This window comes from Anoplolepis gracilipes, chromosome 17 (genome assembly GCF_047496725.1).
Source record: "Anoplolepis gracilipes chromosome 17, ASM4749672v1, whole genome shotgun sequence".
Classification (NCBI taxonomy): domain Eukaryota; kingdom Metazoa; phylum Arthropoda; class Insecta; order Hymenoptera; family Formicidae; genus Anoplolepis; species Anoplolepis gracilipes.
In genome coordinates, this window is record NC_132986.1 from 2,562,986 (window position 1) to 2,578,132 (window position 15,147).

A 15,147-nucleotide genomic window follows, 5' to 3' on the forward strand; every position below is an offset into this window, starting at 1 on the left:
TCGAGGGCGGACGGGAACCAAAAGGAGACTGAGAGTCGGCTGCGATTTTATTCTAAGACGTCAACGACGGTATCGCATTGTCGACAGATTTCGGCACTTAATAAGACAAAACCGACAAACAACAAATAAAAATGTCATCTTTTATATTTAATGCAATATTAAAACACAAATCGTTTTTAGTGTAACATACAAATTATTAGAAAAACATTTATAATTAGATAAAATATATATTTATTTACTAAATCTAATAACGCGATTTATATTATAATGCGAGTTATCAAATTAACGCATCATTACTAAATTTAATAATACAAATTATTATAATAAATATATGATTGCACGGATTTACTGAATTTAATAAAGGGAGTCGTTATAACATGGAGTTATTAAATTTATTAACGCGGTATTAACCGCTTTTCAATTGCGGCTGCTGTTTGACACCATAAAATTTGAATACTGTATTCCTAATTATACTAGTATTTCTAATTATATATAATACGATAAATGCAAATATTCAAAAACATTTTTACACCAGGAAAAGTCTTCTATATATTTTTGAAAAAAATTATTTTTTCGTTATATAAGTCAACAAAATATTTCGCAAAAAATTCAACGATAAAGCTATTAATCAATTATAAATTTTTGCATATTATATAATTGACAATAATATAATCTTGTGATGATAACTATGTGAAAATTAAAATAAAAATACATAAAATTCTATTCAAATATAAAAATTCCTATGGTCTATGATCTATTTATTTAAATGCAGTTGTATTAAAAAATTACTAAATTTAATAACTAAATAATAAAAATTCTAATAGAACTGTTGCAAGTCTTCATTGGACATCAAAATATACTATCTCACTAAAAGTAAAATATATTAGATTTAATTAATTATTTACTGATAAATAAGCGACGAAAATACAAGTTCGTAATTTGAATATAAGAAATATTTGAATATATGAAATAGTATCGATTCTCTGGCGGTTTGATTCAATCACTCTAATAGAAAAGTAATGTCGACCCTCTTCGTCGAGGCTTCTGGATTGTAATACGCCTTACGGCACGCAAGGGTGTTTATGAAGTATGACGATGCGTTTTAGCAGATTGGTGACGATAGCAACGGCCAATCGTAATAACGCAGATCGAGCGAATCTTTTCGAATAAGTAAGAAAAAGTCTCATTCCCCTGAGAAAATCTGTGCAATAATTCTCCATGATTCATGCGACCATTTTGCTATCATAAATAATAATGAAACAATAATTATTATATAATCGTTATATTTAATTACGATATTAAATATTACTCGTTTATATACTTCCAGCATCAAAACTAAAGTTATGTCAATCTCTTCGTATATTTAATTATCATAAGCAAAATCTTTTTGATTAATTAAATTAATTAGGAATCAATAGAAAAAAGAAAATCGCTTTGCAAGTGACAAAGTGAAAACGAGCAAGGAATTATCTCGTGCACATGCAAAATGCGTAATTCACTGAATTTTCGACGTCGCGCGGAATCGTCGGTGCGGAACGTCCCGACGCTCCGGAGGACACGAGGGCAGAGAAAAAGGGGAGGGAGAGAGGGAGAAGGGTCGGCGGGAAGCGCGATGGAGGGGCAGAAGGGCGCGAGTAAATTCGTAGGTTGAAGGCGGCGGGCTCTCTACCCTTGTGCCGAGATTAGCATAAATATGGCGTCTTAGAGCGGGGCAGTTTGTCATCGTTAGCAAAGCACACGCTTCCTGGGACTCGCCCAGTCACACTCCTGTGAATCGCCGAGCTGGTGTGTATTCCCCGCGGGATACCGCAACCGGGAGTCCCGCAGGAAGGAAACCGCCGATGTAGGTTGGTAGATACACGAAGCCGCGGCTCTGTGTATATGGATAACCCGCCCCCCGCCCCCTCCCCCCGAGAAAACCAACCCCGGGACCTTACCTTCCCTTCCTTTAGTCAGGAGACAGGTATTTCGGTACCCCAAACTTCCCGAACGTGGATTCCTGCGGGTGTCGCGCTCAACGGGTACCGTGATTTAGTTGTAATTGCAATGAGCTTTCAACGCGAAAATTAATGCAGCTGCCGCCTCTCATGATTTTATATGATGACGAGAACTTGAATAAGTTCTATAAAGCGTCATGTTTGCTATATTATTATCGCAAATCTATATCCTTTTAATTTTACGCTAAAATAGATTAATGGATCATATATAATCCGGCTTTAGTAGATTATATTTTTAAAAACAATAATAATAAATAATAAGCAACGCGACTTGATAATTCCATTTTTTTATGGCTTATAAATTAAAATTTTTTAATTATTTCATTCGCACAACTTTCGTACGATTGTTTGTACAGATGATACTCGATTTCTTCTAACAATGTACAATATCATCAAATTTTCGCGATAAAGCTCGCATCCGCCGAGGGAAAAATTGTCTTGGGAAAAAAACGCGAGAATGCTTATTCGCGGAGTTTGCACGCGATTCGAATGCGACAGGAACCGTGCGTCTACCTCCGCGCGCGACTTCTTGTCGTGCCAGAAGCATGTTTTGCCGCTCGCCCGCCCTGCCCTGGCGGGGAACCACTTTCGCCCCCTTTCCCCGCCTTCGACCCCCGACGGCCCTCTCGCCGCCGCGCTTTCGGAGAATATGGATCGGCCCTGACAATATTGCCGTCGGTACCACCCCGCGTCTCCGCCACCGGCATGATATACGCGGCCGCATTTCATATATTCCATTGTTTCCAAGTTTTCGGATCCATTTGTAAGATTAAATTTGTAATGCGGGAACACATATACTCACATACACGCGCCCCCTCCCCCTTCCCCTCGTTCCCCCCGTGCCACCCCCTCACCCTCGCATCCCCCCCGCCGCATCGCCACCTTTCGCTGCGCGCAGAGAGAGGCGACGCATATGGCCGACCGGTCAATTTTCTCCGGCATGCTAAAACATCGAACATAGCGAGAAATCTGCAGTCTGCAAACTCGGTTTTTCCTCTCGAGAAGTGTCGAAATCTTTTCCGTATATATTCCGTATGACTTTCGAATCTCGCAGTTCGAAAAGAAAGTGTCTAAGGAGTTTTAAATTCATTTTTTTCAAGAGAAATTATATCTGAATCTATGTAAATATATAAAGAAAGTTTTAATTCGTTTTACTAAAAACATTTATAAGACTTCTTCTAATTAAAAAAAAAAAAAAAAAAAAAGACTTTTCTTAATAAAGTCAACATTTTATCATATTCGAGGAAAAAAAAAAAGGAAAGAATAGAATACTGATACTCATTTCTATTGGTGGTTTCCGCAGCTTCTGGCCAAAGACACAGTGGCAACGTATGCACGTGTACATACACACGAGGGTATAATGTATGGAGCATATATAAGCTATGTGCGTTAACCAGCCACTCTCAGATTGGATGGCGCGCTTTTCGGCATATGGATTCGTCGCGGATTGACCCGCGGTTTCCATCCCCTAATGGGAAATTCATGTCTACGATTGTGCTCGCCGCGAAGTAGCCGCCACCGAGATCACTTCGCGACTTTTGGTCCCGCGTGTAAATAGAGACAGATTGTCGCGTTATGTTCGTAATTATACGTGATTTATGAAACCACGCTGCATAAAAGTTGCTCACTATTTTACGCTTATTATTGGCTAACGAGTATGTCAGTTAATTAATTGCGGAAAAAATATAAAAATTATATACTGCAGTTTCTACGAGAGATAAACAGAAAAAGTATAGAAATTATACTGTAAATAAAATTATTATATTTTTTTCGTGTTTTTTGGAGAATATCTCAGGCAAATACAGATTCTCCGGAATAAGTTATATAAAATGGTCAAGTTACAAAAAGATTTGTAGAACTATGAACTCTATTATGTAAATATTTAATTGAATTTTTAATTGAATTTTTAATTATAGAAGTTAAATCGTGAAAAAACGCAGTACATATATATTATGTTTATTCTAATGTATTAGTGATATAAACTCTTCAACGAGTAATTTTGGATTCTTCATATGTCAAATTGCTTTTTTTCAATCAGCTGTTTCAAAGTTGTAATTTATATCACACAATATTGCATAAATATTTAATATATAAAAATGATTGCTTCCTTGTATTAAGCGTTTTAAATTTGCAAAAAGTAATAATAATTAGTACACAGAAAGAATTGGATTCATTATGAAGTGTTATATTAATTTCAACACAGTTTTGATGCAAAATTACAATTCTGAAAGTCGAAAAATTTCTTCGTGAAAAAAGGCCTGGACAGTTTCCTATCTGGATGGAATCCTCCCTCAGTCTGACATAACTCCAATGCAGAAATAAGCGGAACATGTTCCCGGCGACGATACTCGTATCAGCGGACACCTAGCGCACGTTTTGCCGTACGCGCGCGACCAACGGGCGCTCTCTCTTTCTCTCTCTGCTTCTCTCCGTCTCTCTCTCTCTCTCTCTCTCTCTCTCTCTCTCTCTCTCTCTCTTTCTCCTTCTCTTTCGCCAACAATTGTCCACCACGAGAGCGCTGAAAACTTTCATAAATTTCGTCACAGAGCGAGCAAATGGCTTCCGGTCCAGCGGTCGGACATTGTCGATAACAGGCACGTCGCCAGGGGGCGAATTCAATATCGCATTCGCACCGCCGGACTCTCCCGTCTCCCCCCGCTTCCTTCCCCACCTACAGCGATTCCGCCGGTACCCTCCGCTGCTACCTCGATGTGCCGGTGCCCCCTTGTCACCCCCGCCGACATTCCCCCCCTCACCCCTCCAGCATTGTCCCTCGCATTGTCCCGAAAGTTTTCGGCGAACTGGCATAGCAGGCTGAACCACGTGATTACCATATGAATTAAAGTAATGTGATATACGATCACGAGATACGTTCAGCGCGGCCGCGTTTGCAAAAGACACCTGCGGACCCAAGAAACGCGTAAGGCGGAAAAGAAGTCCGGTGAAGCGGAATCGCGAGTCACAAAAGTCTGGAGCTTTCAAGAATCGTCGCCGGGAATAAAATCATATATGCGATAGAAGAAAATTGCCATGTTCCTTGAAAAACCAAATGAAAGTACTTTATTTGGTCGCGAGGTGAACAAGTAAAATATCATTCCATTCTTTCATTTATTATAATTTGGAGATTATAGAAACAAAGTTATTCGCCAAATAATTATTTGCTTCTAAAACGCAACACTAATTGTAATAATAAAAGAAAGTTCAAATTAATTAGTTATTAGTGAACATATATGTATATATAATATTAAGAATTTAAACATAAATTTTGAAGTTGAATATAAATTATATATTTTCTTTTGTCTCAATGATATATATTCTTACGCCAGCGAAATATTTTTGTTTTCTCTGAATTATTTATTGCTTTTTTAAAAAATCATTGATAGGTATTCATTGACTTGAAAGAATCCAGCTCTCCCAGCCTAGGCTCTAATCCTTCAAAGACATTCTATGAATTTTCGAGCTTTTGTGCTGTTTGTATTTTTTTTATCAATAGCACACGTACATAGGACGCAAATTTGTCGCGGCAGAAAAAGCTGCCGAAGACAAATCGCTCGCGACCCTCGAAGAGAGAGAGAGAGAGAGAGAGAGAGAGACACTGCACGTGCCGCACTCCTCGATACCGCGATATCGTCTCCCCGTTTTAAAAACGAACCCCCCCGATTTCCCCTCGGCATCTCACGTCTCACCGTCGTTCGCCCGGTCTCATCTCGAGCGATTTGGGGCCAGTTTGAAGCCGCTCAACAATGGACCAACCATCGCCAACATTTACCGCGGTCGGCTATCGGTCTGACGGCGCGCGCGTAGCACGCGACTCTGCTTTCTGTGGCCGGCGCGATATCTCGATCGCAATAAATTCACATTAAACTATCTGCTCTGCTATGGCCCCGGCCGCAGCTTTAATACATCCTGTCCCCGCCCGTCCCCCTCTCTATGTCTCCACTCTGATCGAAACACCCCCGCCAGATTCGAATAGTCCATCCGCTTCGTTGTCGGCGTTGATTTTAATTTTCTGATTTTACGATATTTTCCACGTCATTCTTTTTTGCTCTTCTAATCACAATTCTCTTATTAATCTTTGATTCTAAAAAAGAAATGCAACAATAAATAACGAAAATATAGATGGATAAGTCGATCTTTTTGCTACAGCTTTCAATTGTCAAGAAAACTAATCTTTAAAGTAATCTTGTTTAATATGCAAATAATTATTAATAATTAAGTAAGCTTAAATACATAACTTTTGGATAAATAAAGCTATAAATTGAATTTCTAATGGTAATTAATAATTCTTAACAATTTTACATATATATATATATATATGTATTAATCTTATTGTTGAAAATCATTACATTTTATTTACATAGTATCTTAACCGATTGAAATTTTCAATTTTAATTAATTTTATTAACGTAATTAATTTTATTTAAAATACCATATTTCACTAAACAAATATTCAAGCAGCGAAATACGCGACAAAAAGGAGAACCAGTAAATTTGTATTGCACGATTCTTTCTTTCTGTCTTTCTCCATTTCTCCGGCGTACTCCATCTTTCTGTTTGGTGAGCAGTCGTAATTAATACGCGTTACGAGCAAACCTCGCTAATCTGGTGTTAGAATTGTGTTGGCGATTACCGCCCCTAACGCAGGTAAATACGAGGTCGCGTAAACTCGACCGCCGGTTAAACTCGCGTGTGTAAGGCTACCGCATTAATTTCTAGTAATTATCAGAGGTGTATTTCATCCGGGGTGGGTCGCGGGTCGTGTCCGGGGTCGGCCACTGCGTGTTAACGCCGTTGTTATGCCCCATTATATTGTCCTACCAACACACGCGAAATGAGGGTAAGAGAATTGCGTGCAGAGACACGGGTGTCATGGCCCGCGAAAAGGCTCGCCGTGCGGTCCGTTTTGAAAAATTAAACGTGTGTCTCGCCTTCCTCGCATTCTCTCCACTTTTCCTTCTTGCAGTTCTTCTCTCTTTTTCTCTCTCTTTCTCCCGCACGCATAATGCATTTTTTTAAATACCGCTAAAAATACGGAACTTTTGCGCCATCGTACTATATGAATGCGATAAACTCTAAGTGTTATCGCAATTTGCATTTATTAAATTTATATATATTATCATTTATTGTATATATATATATATATATATATATATATATATATATATGTGTCATTCACATGACAAATAGAGAATTAAAGTTTCAAAGTTAAAAAAATTATTTTTCTGATATGTGGGTTGCATCGGAGTGATCAAAATCTTCATAACGTCGCTATTTTTTTCTTTCTCATCTCTAATCGCGATAATAACGCTAGCGGTCACCCTAAATAATTTTTAGACAAGATGATTCATCGATGCGTAACGTGCGGAAACACACAGTCAAAACGACATTTTGAATGGAGAATTGCGTCGCATCGCACCGCGTAACGAATCGCAGCGAAAATTGATAAAATATTATTTAATCCACCCCTCCCTTCTTACCTATACCTCCGCGACGCGGGAGATAGCATTACTAATTTATTTAAATGGACTTATCTTGCCAAAGCCCCCCCTCTCCCGATAGGAATGTAAATTGGAACTCTCCGAATCAAGGGGGTAATGGCACGAGTAAGATAAAGATATTTTATTGCTTTGCGGTCAGACATATTTAAGCAGGGTCGAAATTCTTTTTTTCCATTGTCAAATGATTCGGTGGTTAGAGAAACAAGGAGAGAAACCTCAGCTCCCTTTATTAACTTTCCGTCGTTGCTCGCGAAAATGGATCTTTGCAGATTAAGAATTCGCGCCACGCCAGCTGCTGATTAAAAGCGAATATATACGATCGCTTCGTTGTAAAAAAAAAAAAATATAAGAAAGTTAAACGGGAGCCTTCTACATCTTTTGAGCTTTCTCTCATTGACTATAAGTTTATTTTGTACACATAATCTTTATAATGTATTTTAAACATAATGTTAATATCTATACGTTATTCAGAAACCTTTTAGATATCTCTTGTATATAATTTTTCAGATGGAAATAAATTACTATTTTTCAAAAATCATGATTTAAATTTAAAAATAATAATTATTTCAAATTATACAATTAATCATAAAAAAATGGAAGCATTGACAATAAACATAAGACAATAGAAAAAACACAATCGCTACCGATTGATCTTTTAGATGTCCTAATTGAAATGAGAGAAGAAACAATATCACATTATGTGACTCACCAAAAGGAAATCGAAAAATTAAAAATAGGCGTTTTTACAGCAATGTTTCAGTCTTGCACTTTTCCAGCCGAGAAGTCTCAATCACTGAAGACACGTACAGCACCTGTAACACAAAAATGATAAATTTTTACTTATTAAAATACAGCTTGTGATTATTAAATTTATCTTTTCATATCGCAGAATACACATAGAGATGCATATTTAAAAAGGCACCTTATTTGCTCACTTATATCCTTACCGACGCTAAGTCTGTTCGCGCAGCCACTTCTCGCGATGATAAATCTGTGCCACGAGAGCCGCGAAATTCGGGCGGATACACGTCGACGTCGCGCGACGGCGCAACAAAGAGCGAGCGGCTGCCGAAAAATAACGCGACGAAAAAAAAAAAAAAAAAAAAAACAGAGCAAACAGGCGAAACAGAATAAAAATAGAGCAGAATAAAATAGAGCATTGTCGCGCGCTCGGTGGAGGAGCGGTGGAGGACGACCGACGAAATAGAAAGGACCGGCCGCGCGCGAGCGCGGGGGCAATAATTCGAAACAAAATGTCAAGCGGGCCCGCCATTGTCGGGCGCGGTGGTGCGGTAGGCGCCAACTAGCGCCAACGAGAAAATATCGTCGACAGTAAATCAAGGTGCTCCGGCAGAGGAGAGAGCACGGGGCCCTTTCATCCCTCCGCCGGACGATCCGCTACGAGCGGCCGCACGATCGCGCCGGAGCTGTGCACTTCCGTTTTTCATCATACGTACGTCGTAAATAAGCCGAGACGGCTCGCCGCTTCAACGTTTCAAGGTTGCCACCGCGAGCTTCGATCGCCCGTTGCGCTTCCAGGGCAATCAAGCCATGTCTCCCGGAAACCCCTGGGACATCGGAAATCCATAGCGCAAACGTGAGCTACAAAATAATAATCTTTTGTAATCAAGTGTCTCAAGAAGAGAGTAAAGATATCCATTATATCGATATCAATGAAAAGCATAATTAATTAATTAATTGTTTTCCTAGATACAAGTCATTTTGTCTATATAAAAATATATGAAGATATTGTTGACAAGAAAAAAAAATCTCCTTTTCATTCTTCAATTTGAAAAAAAGTATTAAGAAGAATAATATTTTGGATTAGGCGTAATATAAAGATCTTATGAACATTATTAGCGTGCTAAACATACGTGTGAAAGTCTATGAGCGAATTGCAGCATATGCCCTAGAAAAGCGCTGGCTTGCGCGGACGAAATCGTTTAGCGACGCCTGGTTGACAACGAAACACTGTATCGTGAGACCGATGTAAGCTGCGTGTTCGCAGTCAAGTTACATAATCGTACCGGAAGAGCGTGACGAAGTGGGAATCGGGGTGACCGACAACAAGAATAGACAAGTATATACTTAACATAAAACGATGCGAGACTCGATTAATCTTTGCGTTCGCATATTAATTACAAGAGTCATTGACGCAGTCGATGCAATTAATAATATAATAAATTTCAAATAATTTTCATTCTTTCATGTGTAATTAATTTTTAAAATTTCAGAGGTCAAATTTTTTGTAGAAGAATGATTTTCTAAGTTTTTTGAAGCTGAAAAAGGATCCAACGAACGCGAGCAATGAGTCATGTGTTCCCTTGCAAAGGCCCCACAGAACCCCCCAAAGAAAACGCGTGATCGAAGGCACAATGGTGGAAAGTGATGTGGACGTCAAGACGCGGCTCGTCTGGCGAGAATCGGTAAACCGAGAACTTAATGTCTCGGAACGGACGCCATATTAGCATATCCGCATCCAATCGTCGCCCACGTGGCAAGGGTGCCGTGGCGAATCGGCCCCGAGCTATGACATTGTCATTATTTCACTGACAGAACAAGCATGCGCGCGATTCTCCACGGGAAGTATCGCTAACAAGAGTGGGAAGAGTAACAGACCGATTGCAAGAAAGAAAGATACAATGAAAGATAATCAGATACAAAGAGAATGCTCGATTTAAATAAAAATGTGTAACCTCGATCTTGCATCTTTGTTTCATTATCGTTTGGACTTATATCGTTCATTTTTCAATTCTAAATGTAATATTAATTAATTTATTTATTTTATTAATTTATTTATTTAAAAACTTTAAATTTTTAATATTTTTTCTTAGATTCTTTTATCTTAATAAACATAAAACAAGCGATAATTCATAAAATAATTATTTAATATCATAAGATTAAATATGTATTTAGAAATTATATATTTATTATTTAATAATTATATTTACAATAACATAAAAAGTATATATAGTGGAGCTTCTTTCTCTCTCATCTCAAAAATCAGAATTTTGAGAGAAAAATAACAAAATATATAAAGAAAAAGAATAAAAGCGAAGCGAATTTTGCCACAGTAGGTATACAGTGTGAGAAAAAGAATAAGAGAAATGATGAAAAGAGCGAAGAGATGATGAGAGTCCTCAGGGACCCCTTCGTCGCTTTGTAAGGGATACAACTACCGTCGAGGTCCGGGTGCTCCACGTTATTTATCTTTATGGACCTCGGGCAGAGGGTAAGTACACTTACTTTGGGGGTGGTGACGGGGCGAGCTTAAGCCGAAACGAGGGCGGTAAGAGATTGTTTGTCGTATTGGTCGCGGTTTCGACGAGCTTAACGTTACCCGTTTAAGGGATTTCGCGGTGACTTTCTCTCGGAAGACAGAGAGAGACAGTTGTCTCTCTCAAAGAGTCTTTGAAGTAGTTTTTTTATTTCTGTGAAAAAATAATGTGTGCGTGTACAATTCAACAAGTTAAGATGTAAATTTATCTCAACATAAAATTTGACAATCAACTATTATACGTCACAGTATTATATTAAAAAATTTAAATATTATAACATATGTATATACATACTTTTGTATATAAAATATATATATTTTATATGTATTTATATTTTACATATTTATATATATTTATATATATTTTAATATATATGTAATAAATATTTTATACATATATTATTTATAAATTTTATATCAAAATATTAATTCGAATGTCAATAAAATAAACATAAATTAATACGACTATTTTTATTAATTTGTTTTTAAAACATGTAAATGTGTATGTTCTTCCTAAATATAATTAAAAAATTTAATGATTGACATATAAATATAAATAGCAAACTATTTTTATAAAAAAAAAAGATATTTTTCTTTTATTTCTTATAAATAAATTTGAAAGAGATAATTGTGCGCTATTTTAATTGAACGTTGGGCGAAATGACAATCGATTCGGATGTCAGAAGAAGGTCTCTGAGTAGTCAGAAATTAATCTATTGCCCAGTAATCGGCTTTCGGTGATTTAGCACCGAGGAGACAAGAGAAGGACGGACGATGTCTATAAAGCAAAGAGCAAATCGATTCTGTATCTAAAAAGTCATTGTGAGCCACTACTGTGCCCAACAAAATCAATTAACTTTTAAATTAAATCATCTTAAATAAAAAATTAAATCTTTTACAAAAGATAAAAGTAGTTTTATAGGCATACATTCTTTTTTCTTATGCAAAAATATTTTTAATAGATATTTACAATAAAAGTAATATTAGAAATATCTAATCTATAATAATATAAAATTAATGTTTTATAAATATAAATTTATAAATTAAACTTAATATTATATAGATTAAAAGGACATAAAATACGATATGTGGTTTATAATGTGTGTCACGGATATTCTTTTATTAATTAACAACCACCTGAATTACATACAGTGCTTATGTACAATGTGATATTTACAACAAAGTGCAACGTGATATCTTGATAAAACAATTCTTATAAAAAAAAAAACAAAACATCGATATCTCTATAAAAAAAGAGATCGATAATGTTCATTATACAGATTTATATATTACACTTAATCTTAGAACAACTTTGCATAATGTCGCGATATCTTAATATCTCAATATTACTATTGGTACGAGACAATATTATTGGAGATAATATCGAATTCTTCATTAAACATCCATACAATTTTCTCCCTTCTTTAATCAATATCGATACATCGACATTTACTTATAAGTCCCTCATTTAAAAATGTAATCTTCTTGGTATTAAAAGTTTTACTACGAATATTTACACACTACTCTGTGATTATTGCTGTACAGAATACTGCATGTGTTATCTTAATGATTACATCTCTTTCCTCTCAATTTTTATAATTCTATTTAAAATCCTATTATATTAAATCGCAATATGAATTATAATTAGATTGATTCGATCAGGGATAATACAATAATATTATTTATAATTTTACAAACTTTTTGCAAGTACTTATGAATTACTTCCGTACAAATAAAGTTTCTTTGGCCAGGTCGGCGGGAAACACGGTGCGATAATTCACGTAATTTTCGGACAATATTAAGCCACTCGGCAACGGCTTAACCCTATGTTAAGCCGCACACCGTCGGCGGGGGTGAAACAAGAGTGCAGGAGGAGAGGGATGGCGATGAGGGCGGCTCTCGACGGTGGTTGGAGGCCGGGCTGTATTTAAAACGCGAATGCGCGCCGGCCGATTCGCCGTTTGAAGTTAAATGGAGTGTAAATGGCAGATAACAAACCGGCACTGTTTCCGATTACGGCATTCATTGTTTCCTACCATTATGCGCGCTCCGACGGTTTGTGTGTGACGCGGGTTACGGCTTACGATCTATTTATTGCCACGCCGCCCTCACCTCCGTACACACGGCCGAAATGCGCGTTACACGCTTGCACCAACCCCCTTCCCCTCCGCAACACGCAACCCTTCCGCACCCCTGGCCACCCCCGGCCACCTTTTCTCCTCCTTCCCTGTTAACCATCATCACACCCACAATCCACCGCCCGTTTCACCTGCCTGCCATTGTGTATAAATGCACGGTAAATATTTTACTTTCTACATCGTGGAAATGGAGCCGTTCGAATGGACCGTATGTAATTTGCGACTGTATCGAAATACAACTGCGATTATATTTTGTTTCTGACTGAATTTTAGCACGCTGCTTTTCCCCAAATATGCGTGATTTTGGAATATTTTATTGCTACGGTTGGTTTCTGTATCCAAAGCGGTTGTGTGTGGTTTTTTTTATATTAAATCGTTCATTTTGAAAATAACTGAATATTCCCGAATAACTTTAATTGTTCTATGAAAGGATCTGTGAAAAAAGAGATAGAATTATCAGATATTTCCATTGCATTTTTATCTTACATAAAAACAATCGTAACAAATCTATAAAAAACAAGATCTAAATGTCTGTTGTTAAAATATTTGAAATATATATGACAAACGCGAATTATGTAAACCACATGTAACATCGTACATATTTTAAATTTTTATATTTTTCTGAGAAAAAAATCAAGATTATTTAAACTTTTAAAAGAAGTTTCTATTCTATTTGATACTCCTACCTTCTTTTTTCAAAGAATTCAAAAAATATAATTTTCAAGGAATGTAAAACTGTGTTGTTTCTCATGTAAATATAATAATTGTGTCTGTACGCGCACACACACACACACACACACACACACACACACACACACACACGCACACGCACACGCACACGCACGCGCACGCGCACGCGCACGCGCACGCGCACGCGCACGCGCACGCACACGCACACGCACACGCACACGCACACGCACACGCACACGCACACGCACACGCACACGCACACGCACACGCACACGCGCACGCGCACGCGCACACACACACACACACACACACACACACACACACACACACACACACACACACACACACACACACACACACACACACACACACACACACACACACACACACACACACACACACACACACACACACACACACACACACACACACACACACACACACACACACACACACACACACACACACACACACACACACACACACACACACACACAAAATAAATATATTAATAAACATTCCATTTTTTGAAAATTATGAATTTTTTAGTTTTAAACTGATAAATTTAATTATTATTCGTTTAGCGCAGAAAGAATAATTACCTATAATAATATCTAATAATATTTTAACAAGAATTAAAATATGTATTGTTAGTTTATCTACATTTCACTCTTTTTCTCTCGAAGTATATGAATAAATCTTATTTTACTTATTTTAAAGAGTGAAATTTATTTACAAATTGTTCCTACCTAATATTGACTAGACAGGGAATGTCTTGTTGATTGCAGTGCGTGAGTTAAACTAGAGTACATCAATCGACGTATTCGCAAATATTAATATAGACATTAAATTTTTTTATCGTAGATGCGTATACAATGTAAGTGTCATAATAGTACATCTGTACATGATGTCGCAGATTCATTGAGCCGTCTTTTATCTACGAGTTCTTTATCCACTTCTAAATTCATTTTTATTTAATTACAATTTTTGTCATAAACTGTTTTGTAATTTTCTGTATTAAAAATATATCTGTGATTAATTCTTCGAAGTATAAATACCGAAACAAAGTTCACTTAAAATTAAATTAAAAAATGAGATTTTTTATCATGTATATTTATACTTTACTAAAATTCAGTTTCCGGGAAAAATTCTTTTTTTTTCAATTCCTTATTACTTATTATTTAAATGATTTGTCGATGCAATTTTCTCGAATTATTTTTTTAATAATCTTATTAAAATAATACATAGATAAAAGATAACTCAGTAAAATCTGCACAAAGCACATATATTCACGATAGAAGAGATGTGCAAAAGTTTATTTATTGCAACTACTGAGAAGATGATAAGATAATTAGATTTGCATACTTTCGATACGTGTAACTCTCAAATGTATTATTTTTTCCGCAAGAAGCAATATTTCAATTTCTTTTGTCAATTGATATAACGATAAATAACAATTTTATCGTTTTATATTATTTAAAAACGTCAGAGCCTACTGCTTCCATCGATTCAGTTCTCAAAGGAATAGCCAGCCGTTAGAATTTCGT

At 36.7% G+C, this 15,147-nt stretch overlaps 1 protein-coding gene across 3 annotated transcripts in view; it reads right to left on the reverse strand.

Moving 5' to 3' along the window:
* LOC140675195 (uncharacterized) overlaps window positions 1-15,147 on the reverse strand; it is a 120,676-nt gene that overhangs the window by 72,021 nt on the left and 33,508 nt on the right. The window contains exons 3-4 of one of the 3 annotated variants that reach the window (XR_012048343.1): window positions 8,953-9,097; window positions 8,128-8,307 (exon numbers count right to left, since the gene is read on the reverse strand). Coding sequence is in view for 1 of the 3 variants with exons in the window: in XM_072909389.1 (XP_072765490.1) it covers window positions 8,282-8,307 (26 nt within the window). In the remaining 2 variants the exon portion in view is untranslated. Of the gene's footprint in view, window positions 1-8,127; window positions 8,308-8,952; window positions 9,098-15,147 lie in introns of those variants that run through there. The other 2 variants (XR_012048342.1, XM_072909389.1) reach the window with 2 other exon arrangements.